Genomic DNA, 20,435 nt, shown 5'->3' on the forward strand with positions numbered 1-20,435 from the left:
GTAGGAATTATTTGGTTTTTCATTTGAATTTATTGCTTGAATTAGGGTCTCCTTACACAGCCCAGGCTAGCCTCAAACCACTGATGTTCTTGCCTGAGTCTCTATAATGTTAGGATTGAAGGTGTGAGACACCGAGCTTGGCTGCTTTATCTTTAAGAGTCTATCATTTGAGTTGAAGAGAGCTCAGCAGTTAAGAGCACTAGCTGCTAGATTGAATTCTCAGAACCTACATGACCACTTTGTAATTCCAGTTCCAGGAGACCTTAGCCCTTCTCATCTCTGCAGGGACCAGTCATGCAAGTGATGCACACATATACATGCATCATACAAACAAAATATCCACACACATACAAATAATAACTAAAAGGTATTTTAAAGCTTCGTTTCGTGGCACGGGTCTTTAAACCTAGCACTTGGGAGTCAGAGACAGGTGGATCTCTGAATTCCAGGCCAGCCTGATCTACAAATTGAGTTCCAGGACAGCCAGGGCTGCCTCACAAAAACAAAATGACAACAACAAGAAATAATAATAATAAAAATAAAAACATAATTTTTAAAAAACAGTATTTAGGGTTAGAGAGATGGCTCAGGAGTTTAAGAATATTTGTTGCTCTTGCAGAAGACCTGGGTTCAGTTGCCAGCACCCACATGGCAGCTGACATCCATCTATAACAAAAATTCCAGAAGATACATCTCCTTTTTCTGGCATCTATGGGTACCACATGCATGTAGTTAACTGCCAAGTGCAGGAGAAACAGACTCAATAATATACAAACATTTTTTTAAACTACAAAACTTCCAATAGATTAGGTGCTGAACATGTGTCCATTAAGTGTTATGACACATGCATAGTAAAATGCAGAATATATTCTCACAGAATCGAAGAGACCTCATGGAAATCATAAGGTAGGTGGAGAAGACGAGAATGAATGGAAGAGGAGACGTTTGATCAATTCAGAATTTTGTCCACTGTTGTCATGTTTTCCTTCCTTCCCTTGTGATCTACTCGTTATCAAAGTGATCTTCTCCCATGATGGGGATAACTACATATTTGAGGGTTCCTGGGGCAGGTTTTATTTGTTTGCTTTGTTTTGCCATTGTCCAGGGGATATGAGAGCAATGCCTCCTAACAAAAGAAAATTAGGGTTTTTATTTGAGTGTCTGAGGGTCTAATTCTACTCTATTTAAGAAAGCAGCCAAGTAGAGGACTTAAGAGAAACCTTGGCATCTGTCCCATCTGCAAGGAGGAGAAAAACCTCAGAGAAGTCTTAGATTAGGGTAGCCGCTTCCCTACTCATATTCCCTAGGCCACTGGGGATGGGCCCTGTCCCCAACCTGCTAACAAAGAGTGTGAAAATATCTGTCCCAGTAAGTTGTGGGACTCCATACCTACCATGGCTCAGTCAGTCCCCTGCCATCTCTGTTTCTTCTGTTAGTCTTATTTGGCAGAGTCAGTCGTGTGGCTGCCTGCTCAGATCTGTTTGTGTGTCAGATACTTATGGTGCTACCATTTCTCAACACACTTGATTTGCCATCTGTTTCCTTGCAAAAAAGGGTTTACAAAAGCATATTGGTAACAGAATGGATTGCTAACAGGACCCCCGTGCCTGGTTGGGTTGGGGGGGGTATCTAATTGGAAGAAAAAAAAAAGAGAGTGGCCATAGTCCCAAGGACCATCAAGATAGAAGGGTCCTTGGTGAACCAAGTGTGGTTGCCTGGTCTGCAAAGTGAGTTCCAGGACAGCCAAAGCTGTACAGAGAGACTGTGTCCCAAAAGCAAACAAAAAAAGCAGACAGGAGATTAGAAGGGCCCATAGTGCAACCATTGGGCATCTCCAAGAATACTATGGCCACTAGGATGACAGGCAGCATCCTCTAACCTCTGGATATTCCTTGGCAGTAGCAACCAAGGCAAGGGCAGACTATGGAGAATTAGCATTGGGAAGTATTGATAAATAGTCCCAGCACCCTCTACATGCAGCTGAAAAATAATGGGTTAAGGACAAAACATTATGAACTTGTTACTGCTGAACTTTTTAAAAGACTGATGTTTGTCTCTTCCTGCTCAAGGATTACTTACACTCTCACGCTTCATAAGATGCCAGACACAGGCCAACCCAAAGGGTATTAAGAAGGGTATGCTTTAGGACCACGAGGGACTTTATTGCCATCCTTTTTCATTTTAAAAGCTACCTCAATTCATACACTTTTTTGTTGCTGTGAAAAAAAAACCACACTGACTAAAAACAACTAAGGAGAAGAAAGAGTTTATTCTTGCTTACATTTCCACATCACAATGCATCACTGTGAAAAATCAGAGCAGGAGCTCAAAGCAGGAACCTGGAGGCAAGAACTGGACCAGTCTGGAGGAACACCACTTAGTGACTTGTTCCCCTTGGCTTGCTGAGTCTGCTTTTTTTTTTTTTTAAGATTTATTATTTTATGTATATGAGTACACTGTAGCTGTCTTCAGACACACCAAAAGAGGGCATACGATCCCATAACAGAATGTTGTGAGCCACCATGTGGTTGCTGGAAATTGAACTCAGGACCTCTTGAAGAGCAATCAGTGCTCTTAACCTATGAGCCATTTCTCCAGCCCAAGCCTGCTTGCTTATATTACCTAGGACCACCTTCTCAGGTGTGGCACTGCTCACAGTAAGGGGGAATCTTACATCAATGAAGAAAATGTCCCACACACATTTCCAGAGGACAGTCTAATGGAGGCAGTTCTTCAGTTGAGGTTTCCTTTTCCCAGACATGTCTAGTTTTTTTGTTTTGTTTTGTTTTTTTGTTTTTGTTTTTTGTTTTTTTGTCAATTTGACAAAAAGCAGCACAGTACCCCTAGCACAGATGTTTTCCGTTGATCTGGCATCTTTAAAAACATGACACAAGAAGCTAGTCTTACAAGGCTTCACTTGAAGGACCAACCCCTTCAAGTAACTACAGAAAGGGCCTCAGAGTATCTGGGTGTGGGGTGAAGAAACGGTAGAGCAGAGGTGTGGTCTTCCCCATAGTCCTTTCCTTTCCCAGGTTGTGGTAATTTGAAAGAGAATGCCCCCATAGGCTTGTATATCGAGTGTTTAGTCATCAGGGAGCGCTTTATTTGGAAAGCATTAGGAGATGCGGCCTTGTTGGAGGAAGTATGTCATTGTGGGTTTTGAGATTACAGAAGCCCAAGCCAGGCCCAGTCTCCCTCCCTCTCTCCCTTCTCTCTCTCTCTCTCTCTCTCTCTCTCTCTCTCTCTCTCTCTCTCTTCCCTCTCTCTTTTCTATCGCTTCTATCTTCCTCTTCTCTCTTTTCTCTTCCTCTCTCCCCCCCTCTTTCTTCTCTTCCTCTTCCTGCTGCCTGCAGATCCAGATGTAGACCGCTAAGCTCCTCCTCCAGAACCATGTCTGCCTTCATGCCACCATGCTTCCTGCCATTCTGAAAATGGACTATATCTCTAAAGTGTAAGCAAACCCCAATGCTTTTCTTTATAAGCATTTCTTATAAAGCTTTTCCTTATAAGTTGCTGTTGTCAAGGTAACTCTCCACACCTATGGATACTCTAACTAAGACACAGGCGTATAGCCCAACCAGTACTGGGACAAAGAGGAACACCAAACGTGGTAAGCAAGGAACCTGCCCTCTTTTACCTTTCCTCCTCAGCAAGATGATTGCCATAGCTTTACTCAAGCAAGCAAACAGCTCTCTTTGGGATGGGAGGCACCCAAGTGCTGGGAATTTGCTAAAGGAACTCTGACTTGGGTATTTTCTAGGCCCTCTAGAGCTTCTTTCCTTCCCCCTGTTGGTCGTATCTAGATACCTAGCCTCATGCCTTCCGGCCATTTCCTCACAGTGTTTTCTGGGAATAAGAAACCTTCCTAAGGAGCTCGTTCTCATCTGTCCTCTCCCTAGGCCCTACATAGAGAAGGTGGCAATAATAAGTAACAACCATTAAGTAGACTGTAAACAATGTTGTAAATACCTGTGTCTTTCTCTTCCCTCAATGGAAACCATTCCGAAGGTGGCATTCCTTACTTCCGTAGCTATGTTGAAATGACTAATAAATTATGTTATTTCGTGGTTTAAACTAGACTAATGGGCTGCAGAGATGGCTCAGAGTTAAGAGTACTCATTGCTTTTCCAGAGGTCCTGAGTTTAATTCCCAGCAATCACATGGTGGCTCACAACCATCTGTAATGGGATCTGATGCCCTCTTCTGGTGTGTTTGAAGACAGCGACAATGTACTCTCATACATAAAATAAATAAATCTTTTAAAAAAATAAAACCTAGAATACATAGTATATTTCTGTAATTTGTTCTTTTCAACATCATTACAATATATGTAAACCTCTAACTTTTCACTGACAGTAATCTTATTATCTGTGTCTGTGATAAAACTTTTTAACATTTGTTGGATGTTCGTTATCTTCTGTTATATTTGGTTACCAGGAATCAAAACAGGACCTTGTGTGGCCTAGTTAAATGTGCTAATACTAAGCTACATACCTACCCTTTCTTAGTTTTCTTAGGTTCCCATTAATTTTCCTAGCTTGCCTTTGAACTCAAATCCTTTTGCCCCAGCCTCTAGAGTAGCTGAGATTACAGGCCAGAATCTCTATTTGATACTTCCTGTCTTTTGATATTGTTCTCCTTACTTACATCATCAAATTACTGAATGTGTTTTAGTTTACTTGTTTTTAGTTACAGTTACTAAGGTGATATGAACAGAAGTGGCCTTCATAGACTCATGTGTTTGAATGCATGACCCATAGGGAGTGGCGCTATTAGGAGGTGTGGCCTTGTTGAGGTAGGTGTGGCCTTGTTGGAGGTAGTGTGTCATTGTGGGGCTAGGCTTTGAGGTCTCAGAAGATAGTGCCCAGTCTCCATGGTTCACAGTCCTGCTGGGGATCAAATTCTCATGGCAACATCCAGACAGCTGTGGGGCTGGAGGAGCTGAGAGTTCCACCTCTTGTTCCAAAGGCAGCTAGAAGTCTGGCTTCCAGGAAGCTAGGATGGGGGTGGGTGGGGCGTCTTAAAGTCCATGACCACAAGTACATACTTCCTCCAACAAGGCCACACCTACTCAAAGACCACACCTCCTAATAGTACCACTCCCTAGGCCAAGTGTATTCAAACTACCATACTGGCTGTCTTTAGATCAAGATGTCGAACTCTCTCAGCTCCTTATTCAGCAGCATATGTGCCTTCATGCCACCATGTTTCCTGCCATGACAATAATGGACTAAACCTCTGAACTGTAAGCCAGCCCCAGTTAAATGTTTTCCTTTATAAGAATTGTTGTGGTCACAGTGTTTCTTCACAGCAATAGAAATCCAAACAAAAATCATTACTTTAATCTTTATGTCTAAAAGTCCAATTTGTAAATCCCCTCTGGTTCTGTTTCTATTTTTCCCCCTCTGAAGCAGGGCTTCATATAGCTCAAGCTGGCCCTTTTTCTCTGTAGCTGGGGACCTTGAATCCTTCTGCCTCCCCCTCCCAAGTGTTGGGGCTATAAGCATATACCACTATACCCTGCTCTTTTTTTTCCTGTTACTTTTCAATTATAAGATACTGAATACTGATGATGTCCCACACCTTGAATTCCACCCAGCATTTGGGAAACAGAGGCAGGCAAGCAATCTCTGAGTTTGAGGCCAGCCTGGTCTACATATGAGTTCCAGGCCAGCTATAGCTATACAGTAAGACGGTGTCTCCAAAAACAAAAACAAACCCAAAAATATCTTGACTACTGTTTTGCCTAACAAGTTTTGATAAACGTCTGAACATTATATATGAACACTTGAAATAGCCTTTGGCTCTCATTCAGACAACCACAAACAGATTTAGTCAAAATCTGGTTTGTCACCTACTTTTTGGCCTGGCCTTAAGGTAAGAAGTTTGCTATACTTCTAAATAGTTGGAAGAACATTTGGTGACATGAAACATAAAATTCATACTTAGTTCATATATTCATCTATCAGGATCAGGAAGATGTCTGCATGGGGGGGGTGTTAGTTGACATTTAGTTCTTGAGAGGACTGATCAATTTGTGGCTTGTCAGCACCATTAGTTGTAACTAAAAGCCAGGCACTATCCAGGCTGTAGTCATGGGCCTAGGACTACAATTTGGGTACATTCTCTACACTCTTTTTATCCTTAAGGTCATAGATCTTCCAAAGCCTTGCTGCTTCAGTAATGCCTTTAAGTATACTAACCTGTGCCCCCTTCCCCCCCCCCCGTGTGTGTGTGTGTGTATGTGTGTATGTGTGTGTGTGTGTATGTGTGTGTGTATGTGTGTGTGTGCATGTGTGTGTGTGTGTGTGTGTGTGTGTGTGTGTGTGTGTGTGTGTGTTGCAGCATTCCTACTCCTAATAGGAACAATCAATAAATCAGACTGCCACTGTGGAGACAGAAGTTCAAATGCTTGTATTTCCACATTTTTCAATGGCTTCCACTTATTTTGGACAAGGAAGTATCTCGAGAGCTTTGCTAGGGACGTCCTACATGATCTAAATAACTCCGCAAATGAGAATAAAAAACAAATGGTCAGAAGAAGCAGGTAGGAAAATGCAAGTTTACCTTGTTACTATTATGCCAGCACACTAACAAGCATATAACTTAACATTTTAAAGAAGTACATACATGCTAGAGGGAGTCAAACAGGAATAATATTTTATTAGTTTTGAAACTGAGGTATATAAGTTGTAACAACACCTATTTTTATGTTTGCTTTGATGAGTTTTGACACACACTGCTGACATTTCTGACACTGCCATAGAATATCTCTAGTATCCCACAAATGTTCCTGGTCTCTTCTAGGTTACTTTGCCCTCCATGGTCATAACCCATTGCGATTTTTATCCTCACAATAATTATAATTTTAAATTGAGTTGCCTTGTTACTATTCTGGCCACACATTGCCATGAGTCTTCAGATGCTGTGAATGAGTTTTCCTGAGTAGAGTTGACTTCTCCAGACACCAGATTCTTTTCTTTCGAAACAGGGTCTCCAAAGTCTCATCTGGACTCAGACTCATAGCAATCTTTCTGCTTTCATCTTTCAAGTACTGGACCTACAAATCTGGGGCTCAAACCAGAAGCTCAGTTATTATTTAAAATTGGGACACAGTGTTTTTGCTCACAGCCATGATCACACATGGTTAGATAATACAAGTTGATTATGGAATACCAAAATACGTAAAAATTAACTGTAGAGGGAGGGGAAACTGGTTTCGGATGTAATGCATAAGAGAAGAATAAAAAAAATGAACTGGAGAATCTATATATTTCAGTGGCAATTCATATTATCTCAGTGTGCAGTGGTCTTTGAAAATGTTCAGGGGAGCAGCACCCTCAGTTCTCAGATGAGCAAAACAGTCACCAAGTAGTCAAACAGAATCTATTAGCCTTTGGTGCCAAGGCTGGGATTTTCTTTTGCTTAATCAACCATTCTTGCATATATGAACACAGAGTCTATTGTTCCAAAGGTCAACTTTCTTGTTTCTTCTCTGAACTTTCATAGCTTATCCATTCCTTCCATCCTCCAACGTAATGTTGAGCACTGCAAAGATACATCAGTTAGTGTTGCTTCCTAACAGAAGAGTTTTGCATTAGCCACTCACCATATTATTCAGATTCTACATTTCCTAAAAACATTTATAAAAGTAGGTTGGAAAGATACAGGCCCTTGGTCCCCATGTTACATTTATTTATTTATTTATTTATTTATTTATTTATTTATTTAAGCTTGTCGAGACAGGGTTTCTCTGAATAGCGCTGGCTATCCTGGAACTCTGTAGACCAGACTGGTCTCAGACTCACAGAGACCCGCCTATATCTGCTTCCTGAGTGTTAGGATTACAGCCGTGCGCCACCACTGCCTGGTTATACTGCTTTTATTAGCAGTATTTTTTTTTTTTTGCCCCTGTAGTAGTAGAGCTTAAATCCAGGGACTTGCGGGTGTAAAGAACATGGTTTACCACTAAATTATATCACCAGCCCCAAGAAACTTTTGGTTTTTGTTTTGTTTTGTTTTGAGACAAAATATCAATGTAGTACTGACTGGCCTTGAAATTTTAAATTTTTGTTATGTATGTGTGTAGGTGCTTTATTTGCATGTGTGGCTGTGCACCACATGCACGCATGCCCAAAAAGGCCAGAAGAGGGCAGCATATGTCTTGGAAGTGGCGTTACAGACAGCTATGAGGTGTGCCATGTAGGTGCTGGGAATTCAACCTGGGTTCTCTAGAATTGCTGATGGTGCTGTTAATCTTTGTGCAGTTTCTCCAGTCCTGTCCCCTCCCCAAGACATCCTTATATAAAATAAGACATGTTTATTTTTATTTTTGTATGCTGGGGATTGAATCCAGGGCTTTTCACATAGTAAGCAATTACACTACCATTGACTTATAGCCCTAGCTTCCCAAATGTCATTATCATATTGCAATACACAGTGCTCAATCGGGTATTTTCTTCATTCACACACCTGTTAAAGCCCAGTGATATCGCTGTGTCCATAGCCTTCTTACTTCTCACTCCAGCTAAACAAGAAAACACTAGGCGGTCAGATGTGGATGGCTTCACTTCACGATACTTCTCTTTGAAGTCCCTTGGGTCCATCTGCAGAGCTTCAGCTACCTCATCCACTGGGAGAAAATGTTAAGGCATTCAATTAAGTTTTGGAGATAATCAGTTATTAAGCATACAAATAAATCTTTTTAAAAACACATATCACTTACATGGTATGTTGATTGATCCAGGTATTTTTCCATGCTCAAGAATTTCCCATGTATTTCTAACATCAATTAACATAATATCTTTGGAGTTCAATAGGTTTTTTAGTTCCCTATAAGTCACACCCTTAGAAAGAGTGGAACAAAAATGTTGGCTTCCCCATGCTGACTTCAAACCTGAAAGAAATAAGTTCAGACAGCTGTAAAGAGACACTGGTATTAACAGCTACAAATTATAGTTAGATGACATAACTGAGTTTACCTTTTTACTTGAATAAAGTCTGGATACATACTCTGCTCCTGGTTTCTGACTCCTGACAGAAGTACATAGAATTTCTGAGGATGAGATATGATCCTGTGTTTTAAATGAGATTCTTTGACCTAGACAACCTCAGGGTGGCACTGATCACCAGAAAGATCAAGCTATCGCAGGTTATTTGATCACACTGTGAGACTGTATACTGGAAAAACGTCTCTCTAGTTGTGGTGTGACTCTGCCCCAGCACACACCTTTAATCTGAGAGCTTTCAGTTTATTGTAAACAAGATTGAATAAAATCAACCATAGTTCAAGAAATGGAGCAAGCAACCAGTTGACAGGAAGTGAACATAGGAAAAAAAATAGAGTGAGAAGAAGTGAAGACAGATAAAGAGAAGCACAGGAAGTAGAAGGTAGGGACATTCAGTTGGAAGCGTTTTTAAGATGGTGTGGAGAAGGAGAACTGGTTTGTTGTTGTTGTTGTTCTGCGATGTGGGTTGAGGAGAAAGGTGAGTTGGGTGTTTTCTTTGCCTTTCTGAGCTAGCAGGCTTTCACCACTGCATCTGGCTCCTGAGTCTTCATTTGGTGAAATCGAACGTTTGGGCTTTTGTTTTAAAAACACCAAGTCATGAATGGAATGTGGAACTTTCAGACTTGGTCTTCTGTGCAGTGGAACAAGCCTAGATTGTTGAATTAGTCATAAGCAGTGCTTATATTATGACATTTCCATTAAAATCTTCCATCTAGGGAGTTGGAGATCTGCTGTGTTAACACATCCATGTGTTGGAACATGGCACTCCCCAGCTCCAGGAAAATGAAAACACATACATGTAAGACTCCTCTAGATCCTATACCATGACTACCTCTACATAACATATTACTTCTTCCGCAGGTTATTCATCTGTACTCTTTAATAATTTAAAATAAGCTAATAAAGATGCTCATCTGAGTTGTTAGGAAATTAAGGAACCTGAGAAAGGAGTCTCGGGCATCTTTGACTTATAGTCAGCTGGTCAGAAATAAGAGAATACTGGACTTGGGTTTGGTGGGGATCATTTTGTTAGAAAGTCCTTATTGGTGTCTTTAGTAACTCTGGGTAGTTTATTCAGAGTTAAAATTTAAGACTCAAATTATTAGAGAATTAGCTTGGTGTAGGAAAACTATACATTTGATGTCGGAAGCTACATGGGGAGATAGCTCAGGAGTGAAGTGTTTCTTTCTAATATGTGAGGCCCCTGGCTCTGCCGAGTATCCCTAAAAAGAAAAAAGTGTCATGAGCAGATCACAAAAATATTTTCCAATATGGAATTTTCCAATTCTGACTGAACAACAGGATGCAGCCTGTCGTTTTGCTCTGAATGCTCGGCAGCTGGCCTTCTGCCAGCTCCATATTCTCTCCAGACCTTTAGTTAGCAAGAGCTAAGAAACATATCAGACATTTAATAATTGTCTTATATCCATAATTCATTAAGACCACTCTAACTCAAGTGACAGCATGAAGAAAAATTTAACTTCATTCCCCTTTGTGATTAAAGATAGTACCCTGTGTATCTTAGAGCCTCTTTTACTGTGATAAAACACCACGACCAAAAGTAAATTGGGAAGAAAGCGTTTATGTTACTTTATAAATCCTTCATAAATCCTTCAGAGAAGGAAGCAAGGGACAGGAATCCAGGGTAGAAACTGATGCACAGGCCATGGACAATTGCTGCATATTTGCTAGTTCTCCATGGCTTGCCCAACCTACTTTCTCACACATCCCAGGATCACTTGTGCAGAGGTGGCACACCTACAGCAGGTTGGCTCCTCTCCCATAAGTCTTTAATCAAGAAAACACCCTAAAGACATGCCACTGGCCAATCGCTGTGATGTGCTGAGCAGAGCTCACACGTTTGTTAGTACCCATGCCAAAGGTACACCTGGACTCTGGTCAAAAGGAAGCCTGTCTCAAATTAGGTGGGAAAAGTGATCAATAAAATTTTCAGTCGACTGGAAGACTGTAACCAAGCTCTTGATTCCTTAAACAAATATAAAGCTAATATCTTAAAGATACTAAGATAACGTGTATATAATTGAAATTTGGGGACAAAAGTCATAAAAGGTTTGTTCTTAAAGGTTTGTCCTTAAATGTGAGAAATGCACCATGAACAATTTGAGGTCAAGTGGCAGGCAAGAAGGCATAGGTAGATGAAAAGATTGGAAGTAATATTACTAAAATAGAGCTCATAGGAATACCAGGATAAGGCCAAGAACCCAAGTGGTGGAAAATATATGAACAGAAAATTGACAGGCAAAATGAAAATGAGCAGTAAAATGAGAAAAGTGGCCTAATCTCACTACAGTTAAAAAAAATATAAGTGTTAGCTGGGCAGTGGTAGCACATGCCTTTTAATTCCAGCACTTGAGAGGCAGAGGCAGGTGTATCTCTGAGTCGAGACCAGCCTGGTCTACAGAGTGAGTTCCAGGACAGCAATGGCTATACAGAGAAACTCTGTCTCGAGAAACCAAAAACCAAAACACAAGAAGAAATATAAGAGTTAAATTGTTGTTTCAGGCCTATAAAACTTAAAATTATTGATAATGCCCGTGGTGGTTTAAATATGCTTGCCCCAGGAAATGGCACTATTAGGAGGTGTGGCCTTGTTGGAGGAAGTCAGGTGGGCTTTGAAGCTCCGCCCAGTCCAGAATCATCAGTTTTCTAACAGATGCAGTCAGATCAAGATGCAGAACTCTCAGCTCATCTGCACCATTCCTCCCTGAATGGTGCCATGCTCCTGCCTTGATGATAATGGACTAAACCTCTGAACCTGTAAGCCAGCCTCAATTAAATGTTGTCCTTTATAGGAGTTGCCTTGGTCATGGTGTCTGTTCACCGTAGTAAAACCCAAACTGAGACAAAGCCAAGTATTGGTGAAGGCATGGGGAAATGGATTCTCTCAGACATTGTCATTAAGAACTCTTAAAGGGGGACTAGAGAGATGGCTCAGTGGTTAAAAGCACTTACTGTTCTTCCAGTAGACTTGGGTTTGATTCCAATATTTGATGGTGGTTCACAAAATAGATAAATAAATAAATAAATAAATAAATAAATAAATAAAGGAATCAACCTATTCAAATTAGAGACAGCAGGCTGAATTCACACTTTTCCTATGTGGCATGGTAAGAAACTGGAAAATTATGTAATTTCATAAATTTTCTTAAACCTGATTCTAGCACTATTCACCAACCTTGGAAAATGTACCCACAACAACAACTCTTGGAACTGGATCAAAGATAGTTTCTTTTCCCTGTAGTCATCAGACTGGCTTTTAACTTCCTATGATTCAGCTTCACTCACTTGTGGGGTAGAAGGTATGAAGATGGGTTTTCTTGCTGTTCCACTCTGTGATCAAAGCCCGAAGCAACCACGTATTTTCCTTTAGTCTCACCTTCCCCAAGACTCTCAATTTGGAGTCACATACATATTTAGCTTTTTAAAATTGCATATATTCCAAAGTAGGGATGTACTACTAACCAGTTACTAACAGTCATGTATAGAAAATTTTAGTTTTTTAAAAAATGTTTTATTTTATTTTATTTTTAAATATTGTCTTTTCTTTCAAAGAAGCAGCCACAGTGGCCCAGCAAGCTAGCCTCCCTTGTTCCTTTTTTAACACCCTAAATTACTGAAGATGGGCTTTTTCTGTGCACTGTTTATTTGCACCAAGCTATAGCTGTTTTGTATGCTCTATCCTTTTTTTATAAATTGTCTACTTGGTCTGGTGTTCAACCAAAGAAACACTCATCAGTTCTTACACTGAAGACAAAAAATGGCTAAGTATTATAGAATATATGTGTGAACACACACACACACACACACACTATCAGGTATTATGTTGTAGCACCAAGAAAGCTAATGAATGCATGCATGCCTTTGGGTTTAAATAAAATTAATGTATATACAGTGGAATCAATTAATTATTCCTGTTGTCATGAATTATATCATACTGCTCCTTCTGAGGTAAATTTCTCTCTCTCTTCTTCATTTCTACACAGGACACTGACCTCTCCTTTCATGTCTATTTCATATTGCTTGCCACTTCCCTTTAACAATTCTAGTTCTAGGTATCCATTCTAGTAAAAATAGTTGTTTATGTACACAGGGTAGATTACATGATGGTTATCAAATAATTTTATAATAAAAACCTGAAACTAAAATTTTCTATAAGTGACTGGTTAGTAAACTATAGTAAATTTAAAAAATACACAAAGGCACTCTCCTCTGGCATTCTGATCAATTCAAACTCTGAGGGTTTTCATTTATAGTCGTACTGGATAGGGCTATGGACTTGTATCTGTCTCCTTTTCACCCATCCAGACACAAATGGTGAAATTCTTAGTTGTGGGAGTTGTATCCCCTGTAAAAGGTCTGGTAGGTTGGTTGTCTAATAAATAATTGCTACCGAAGGTGAAAAAAAACAATTTGCACAGAAAAAGCCCATCTTCAGTAACTTAAGGCGTTAAGAAAAGAGCAAGGGAGGCTAGCTTGCTGGACTGCTGAGGCTGCATCTTTGGAAGAAAATTGATGCGAAAGAAGAGACGATATTTAAAAATAAAATACAGAGTAGATACTGATGCCATGGATTGAGCTTTAGACCCAGTTAAGTTGATAACTATTTTCACTTCTCTGCCTTCTGCTTCCGAATTTGCGAAACGCATAGGAGGGAGAGTACTTTCCTAGTTCTAATGCGTTTAATTCGGGTGGGTGGGGGTGGGGTGAGTCTGTTTTCTGAAGCGATGAGCTCTGTCCCTGGTGGATCATCCCAATAGTAAGTTTAAAAGGGCAGGTTTGTAACTTAGCCTCTCCGGAGCCTTCTTGCTAGCTCCTTTGAGGGATGAATTGACCTTCATCACTCAAACTCGCACAATTCATTCCCATTATAAATAACCTTGGTGCCATATTTACTCTGTCGCTGTGTTCATTAGCATATCTCCAGTCTGCGAGAGCATGGAATCTGGAGGATCAAAAGGAGCAAAATACTGCATGTGGGCACTACATACCTACGTGCCGATCGCAGCAGGATTCACTTTTATTGTTAACTAGAAGTCTAAAGAAGAGAGTATGGTCAATGTCATCCCCTCCCCGGTACCCGAAATCAAGCGCCTTTCCTTTCCCAGGGATTGTCAAGCTCACCGCCAAGAGCAGGCTCCACTGATCCTAGGGCCGCCCTGCATGAGGTCCCAAGCACCAGCCTGGCCAGCATCACAATGGGCTCTCTGGGACCCGGGGGGCTGCTGACCACTTCCTTTCCTCGGCTCCTTCCTGCTCTTCTTCCCACCGGCGCTGTCCAGGCTCTTGAGCGCCCCGCAGCCAGCACCGGCAGAAAGGGGTACTGCCACACAGTTATTATTTTACTTTATTTGGCAAGGTTTTTGGCAGGGTTAAATTCAACCGCTTTAGAGTGTTAGCTTCCAATTGCTACATTAACAAATCACCACATATTTACTGGAGTAAAAAAAATTATTTATAATTTTGAAGCTAGCATACTTAACTAAAATCAATGTGTCTGGAAAATATGTGTATTTTTAAAAAGCTCCTGGAAAGGTTTTATTTTATTTTTTTTTAATTTTTGGTTTTTCGAGACAGGGTTTCTCTGTATAGCCTTGGCTGTCCTGGAACTCACTCTGTAGACCAGGCTGGTCTCGAACTCAGAGACCACCACCTGCCTCTGCCTCCCAAGTGCTGGAATTAAAAGGCGTGCGCCACCACTGCTCGGCTTTATTTTGTTTTTACTTGCCTCATTTTTTGGCTCTTGGACTCTATCTATCTTCAAAGCCACTATCTAAAGCATCTTCTAATCTCTCTGGCTGAGCCTTGAATCTACTGTAAGCTCTTTCATTTGCCCTTCTCTCTTCTCCCTTTAAGGACCTTTACATTCAGGTCACTGAAATAATCAAAGTCAGTCTCCCCACTTCTGGACAGTTTATATGTGATAATATCTGCAGAGCCCTTTGACCAGGTGTGATAGTTTGGATAGGAATGGTCCTCACATACTCATATATTTGAATACTTAGGGAGAGGCAATTGGACATGTGGCCTCGTTCAGAAGAATATGTAATGGAGCAGCCTTTAATGTTTCAAAGGCTTAAGCCAGGACCAGTGAGTCTCTCTCTTCCTGTTGCCTGCAGGGTCTGATGTAGAACTCTCAGCTACCACTCCAACACGTCTGCCTGTGTGCTACCATAATTTCTGTCATGACAATAATGGACTAAACCTCTGAAACTGTAAGCCAGCCCCAATTAAATGTTTTCCTTCATACGAGCTGTTGTGATCATGGTATCTCTTCACAGCAATAGAACATTGACTAAGATATCAGATCAGAGATCACATTATAGGTTTCAGGGATTAGGGCATGTGTGGGGTTGGGAGTGTTGGTACTCCCTCCGCCACACACACGAAGTCTCTCATTCCCTTAACGTTCTCCTGAGTTTACTTCTCCAAACATAATAAAAGTTGAATTGAACTGGAATTTAGTCCATTAAAAACTAACATATTAAGTTCAACTGAAATTAAAATGTATGTCCAAGGAATAATTTCATTAAATATACACTTTGAAATCAGCCTATTTTAACAAATCATTATTTTTTATTGTATGTTAGGTGTGTGTAGTATGTTGTCTGTATGTGTATGTAATATAAGCACTTGTTAGAGAGGGTATGCATATGTGTGTATGGAGGGCAGAGGTTGATATTGGGTATCTTTCCTCAATGATACTAACCTTTATTTTTTGAGAAAGGGTCTCTCACTGAACCTGAATATGATCAAATCAGTACAGAGATGGCTTCATGGTTAAGAGTATTTGTTGCTATTGCAAAGGACGCAGGTTCAATCTCCAACATTTATATGGAAATTCACAACAATCTATGGTTCCCTATACAGGAACTCCAATGCTTTCTTCTGATCTCTGAGGGTACCAGGAAAGCATGTGGTGCACAGACACATATGAAAACAAAGCACTCATATGCATAAACTAAATAAATACAAAATTATTTTTAAAAAAGTAAGATGACCACATCAGGAAGGCTGTCTCTGCACTCCCACCCAGGTCTCCCTCAGCACTGGAGTTCCACCGCATCCTGTTCTGAGATTCTGAATTCAAGTCCTCAGGCTTGTGTAGCCAGCCCTTCAACTGAGTGATCTCCCTAAATCCAATAACTCAGTATTTAACAAACCACATCAGATGTCTATGCCAAAGGTTTTATCTACTACTATGTTTTTCCTAATTGTTTATAATTTACTTTTTAAATTTTTGGTGTGTGTAGGGGACACATGTGTTCCACAGCATGTGTAATGAAACCTGTAATGTGTTCTCTTATCTCTTATTTTAGTCAGTGTCCTATTGCTGTGAAGAGATACCATGACCACAACAACTCATATGAAGGAAAACATAGACAACTTTGCAGAGTCAATTATCCTTGTCCTAGTCAGGGTTTTACTGCTGTGAAGAGACACCATGACCAAGGCAAGTCTTATAAGGGACAGCATTTAATTGGGGCTGGCTTACAGGTTTAGTCCATCATCATCATAATAGGAAGCCTAGCAGCGTCAAGAAAGACATGATGCTGGAGACAGAGATGAGAGTTCTACATCTTGATTTGAAGGAAACCAGGGGAGACTGTCTCACACTAGGCAGAGCTTAAGCATATATATTACCTCAAAGCCCTGTCTCCACAGAGACACATCTCCTCTAGCAAGGTCATACCTCCTTCAGTAAGTTCCACTTCCTATAAGCCAAGCGTATTCAAACCACCACATTCTACTCCTTGGTCCCCATAGGCTTTCTCAAACATATGAGCCTATAGGGCCATACTTAACCATAGCATAATACAAAATATAATTAGTACAACTTCAAAAGTCCTATAGTCTACCATTGTCCCAACAATCTTTAAAAGTCCAAAGTCCAAAGTCTCTTCTGAGACTCATGTAACCACTTGATTGTAATCTCCTATAATATCAAAATCAAAAAGCAGATCACATACTTTCAACAGATCATGGCACAGGCTATAAATTACCATTCCAAAATGTCACAGTGAGGAAATACTGGACCAAAGCAAGACCAAAAACCAGCTGGGCAAACTCTAAACTCCATGTCTCCATGTCCAATGTCAAAGCAAACACTCCAACTGCTTAGACCTCCAACTGCTTTCATTCTTGATGACTGTAAAAAACTTCATTCTTTTGGGCTGATTCCACTCCTTCTTAGCAGCTTTCGTCAGCAGGCATCCCACAGCTCTGACATCTCTAATATCTTGGGGTATCGAAATCAACTTCAGCTTCACAGTTTCTTGTTCCAAAGTCTGGTATCCACACATCATCTTCTAGGCTCCTCCAAACGGCTTGGGTCACTTCTCTACCTCTGCCCTCTGTAGCACTCTAGGCTCTGGTTGACTCCACTCCATTGCTGCTGCTGTTCTTGGTGATCATCCCATGTACTGGTATCTCCAATATGCTGGTTCTTCTGCTGCAACTAGGCTTCACCAATAGCTTCTCGTAGACTCTCTTCATGGTGCCAAGCCTCACTTCTGTGCATGACCCCTTCCGTCTAGAGCCATTAACTGCAACTGAGAGAGCCTACACTTTCACCAAGGGCTTTCTTGATGAAAGGCAGTACCAAGTCACAGTACCAAGCCTCAGTTGCTTTCTATAACCCAGTCACACCTTTAAAACTAGTATGACCTAGGTGAATCTTAACATAATACTAAGTCCAGCTGCCAGCATGTCTATCTATGGAACACCTTTGTGCTCTTAGAAAACACTTGCCAGAAAATCTCACCTCAGTAATGCTGGTCTCTTCTTGATCACTACTAATTTCTTAGTTCTAGCTAGCAACTCCTTCTACTGACTCTAAGGCTAGAGCCACATGGCTGAAGCTGTTGGTTCTGCTGCTTATTGGGGCTGGAACATGCCTACCTTGTTCTATTAAATTATCACCAGCTTTCTGTTTTCAGTAAATTCATTCTCTGCCTAAGCTTTGTGTCTTAGTTAGGGTTTTACTGCTGTGAACAGACACCATGAAGGTATCTCTTTTAAGGACAACATTTAATTGGGGCTGGCTTACCGGTTCAGAGGTTCAGTCCATCATCATCAAGGCAGGCATGGTGCAGGAGATGCTGAGAGTTCTACATCTTCATCTTTAGGCTTCTAGCAGAACACTGGCTTCCAGGCAGCTAGTATGAGGATCTTAAAGCCCAAACCCATAGTGACATACCTACGCCAACAGGGCCACACCTTTTAATAGTGCCACCCCCTGGGTTGAGCATATACAGACCATCACACTTGGCTTTCCTAAAACTTGCTCTATAGACTGATTTTGACCTCAGAGATCTGCATCCCTGACTCCAGAGTGCTGCATTGAAGGCATGATCCACCATGCCTGGACTTAAGCTTTTCTCTACTTGAAACTATAGGAGCAGGTCTACCAGGCTGGCCCTGAACTCAGAGATCTTCCTGTATCTATTTCCTGGGATTAAAGGCATGCATCACTATGGCTGGACCTAAGCTTTTCATAGCCACTATGCCCCAAGATCCAGACCAAAAGCTATTGTCATCCCATGTCAATATCCAGATCCAAAACTCGTATTCTCTAGCCTCAAGATTTAGATCACAGGTGTGCCCTCCATTTCTGGATTGTAGTTCATTCTAGATTTTGAAAGTCCAAATAAAATCAATAGCCAGGTAACAATAATGCCTAACACAAACACAAATATACGCTTATCTGGGTGAGATCTTGCCTGAGGTCACCACTCCCTTAATTCCATTTAATATCTTTGAACACAGGATTTAGCTCCACTCCACTTCCTGGAATGTGTATTTTTCTTTCCGAGCTTGTTACACTTGATCAAAATGATCTTTATGAGTGTACACCAGAGGACAAAGTCTCTTCTGGGCTTCACTGAGACTTCATTGTCAATGCAATTAATTTGAATCTCTTCACCTTAACCTCAGGCAGACTCTTCAGATAAGGCAAAAAACTTCCATATTCTTCACCAAAACAAATAATCTCCAAGCAACATATTAAAATTCCACTTCTCTGAAACCTCTAGAGCAAGGACTGCATAGTTCAAATCACCCTCAGCACCACTGTCTTTCATATTTCTACTAGGCTCGTCCAGTAAACTCCACTTAAAGCATTCCACTTCTTTCCAAAGTCCCAAAATACACAGTCCTTTAAACAAAAACGGTCAAGCCTATCACAGAAATACCCCAGTCCCTGGTACCAAATTCTGTCTTAGGGTTTTATGGCTATGAAGAGACACTATGACCAAGGCAACTCTTATAAGGGACAATGTTTAATTGGGGCTGTCTTACAGAATCCAACATTCAGTCCATTATCATCATTATAGAGAGCATGGTAGTATCCAGGCAGCCATGATGCTGAAGCAGGAGTTGAGAGTTCTACGTCTTGATTTGAAGACAGCCAAGGAGACACTGTCTGTCTCACATTGGGCAGAGCTTGAAGATATTTATTACCTCAAAGCCCTGCCTCCACAGTGACACACTTCCTCTGACAAGGCCACACCTCCTCTAATAAGGCCACACCTCCTAATGGTGCCACTTCCCATAGGCTAAACATATACAAATCATCATACTCCTTAAACATTTATTTGGGATCTGGGGATTGGACTCAAGTTGAACTCAAGTTGTCATGCTTAATGGCAGGCACTCTTACGTACTAGGCCATCTCGCATGCATATATATATATATAATATATATATATTGTATATATATATATAAATATAAAATACATAATATATTTTCATATTATATATATATATTTTATATGCATGTATATATATATATAAGATACCTACATATGTATATATGTATATATGTATGTATGTATGTATGTATATATGTATGTATTTGTAGATTCCCATATGAGAGAAAAACTATGTGGGTGTTAGGTTTAATTGTCAATTTAATGCAATTTAGAATCATCTAGGAAGAAAAATCTCAGTGTTGGATTGTTTATATTACACTGGTCTGCAGGTATGTCTCAGGTGACTATGTAAAAGAAGCTTGTATTTACCTGATATAATTGTCATCTTGGAGACTTACTACCTCCATCTGTTAACATAGGCCTAGTCCTGGAAGCTTTTAGCCTCCTTACAAACCTTATTGAGGTGTAGAATGTTTTCAGCCTCTGAGACTTACTGCTAAGTAAGCTCACTCTTTCTAGTTCTTTCTGAACTCTGGCTGGCTGGTTTAACTCTCCTGTTCTGTCTCCTCTCTAAGCTAATTGAATCAATTTGCCTTCTTTCTCTTGACTTTTTGCTCAGCTTTGCCTCATACTAACTTTAACAATATGTCCTAACCTTCTGACTCCTTCTCATTCTCTGGCTCATTCTGTCTTCACCCATGTCTAGTTTGTTCTCTCTCTCTCTCTCTCTCTCTCTCTCTCTCTCTCTCTCTCTCTCT

The 20,435-nt window shown here is 40.6% G+C and overlaps 1 protein-coding gene across 1 annotated transcript in view; it reads right to left on the bottom strand.

Moving 5' to 3' along the window:
* Window positions 1-6,643: 6,643 nt before the first annotated feature.
* Tstd3 (thiosulfate sulfurtransferase like domain containing 3) overlaps window positions 6,644-20,435 on the bottom strand; it is a 16,191-nt gene continuing 2,399 nt past the window's right edge. Inside the window, exons 2-5 of the mRNA XM_028780240.1 lie at window positions 14,151-14,349; window positions 8,726-8,896; window positions 8,473-8,632; window positions 6,644-7,548 (exon numbers count right to left, since the gene is read on the bottom strand). Coding sequence (XP_028636073.1) covers window positions 7,476-7,548; window positions 8,473-8,632; window positions 8,726-8,896; window positions 14,151-14,220 — 474 coding nt within the window. The 5' untranslated portion in view covers window positions 14,221-14,349 and the 3' untranslated portion in view covers window positions 6,644-7,475. The remainder of the gene's footprint in view (window positions 7,549-8,472; window positions 8,633-8,725; window positions 8,897-14,150; window positions 14,350-20,435) is intronic.

The sequence above is a fragment of the Grammomys surdaster genome, unplaced genomic scaffold (genome assembly GCF_004785775.1).
Source record: "Grammomys surdaster isolate TR1022 unplaced genomic scaffold, NIH_TR_1.0 97, whole genome shotgun sequence".
NCBI lineage: Eukaryota > Metazoa > Chordata > Mammalia > Rodentia > Muridae > Grammomys > Grammomys surdaster.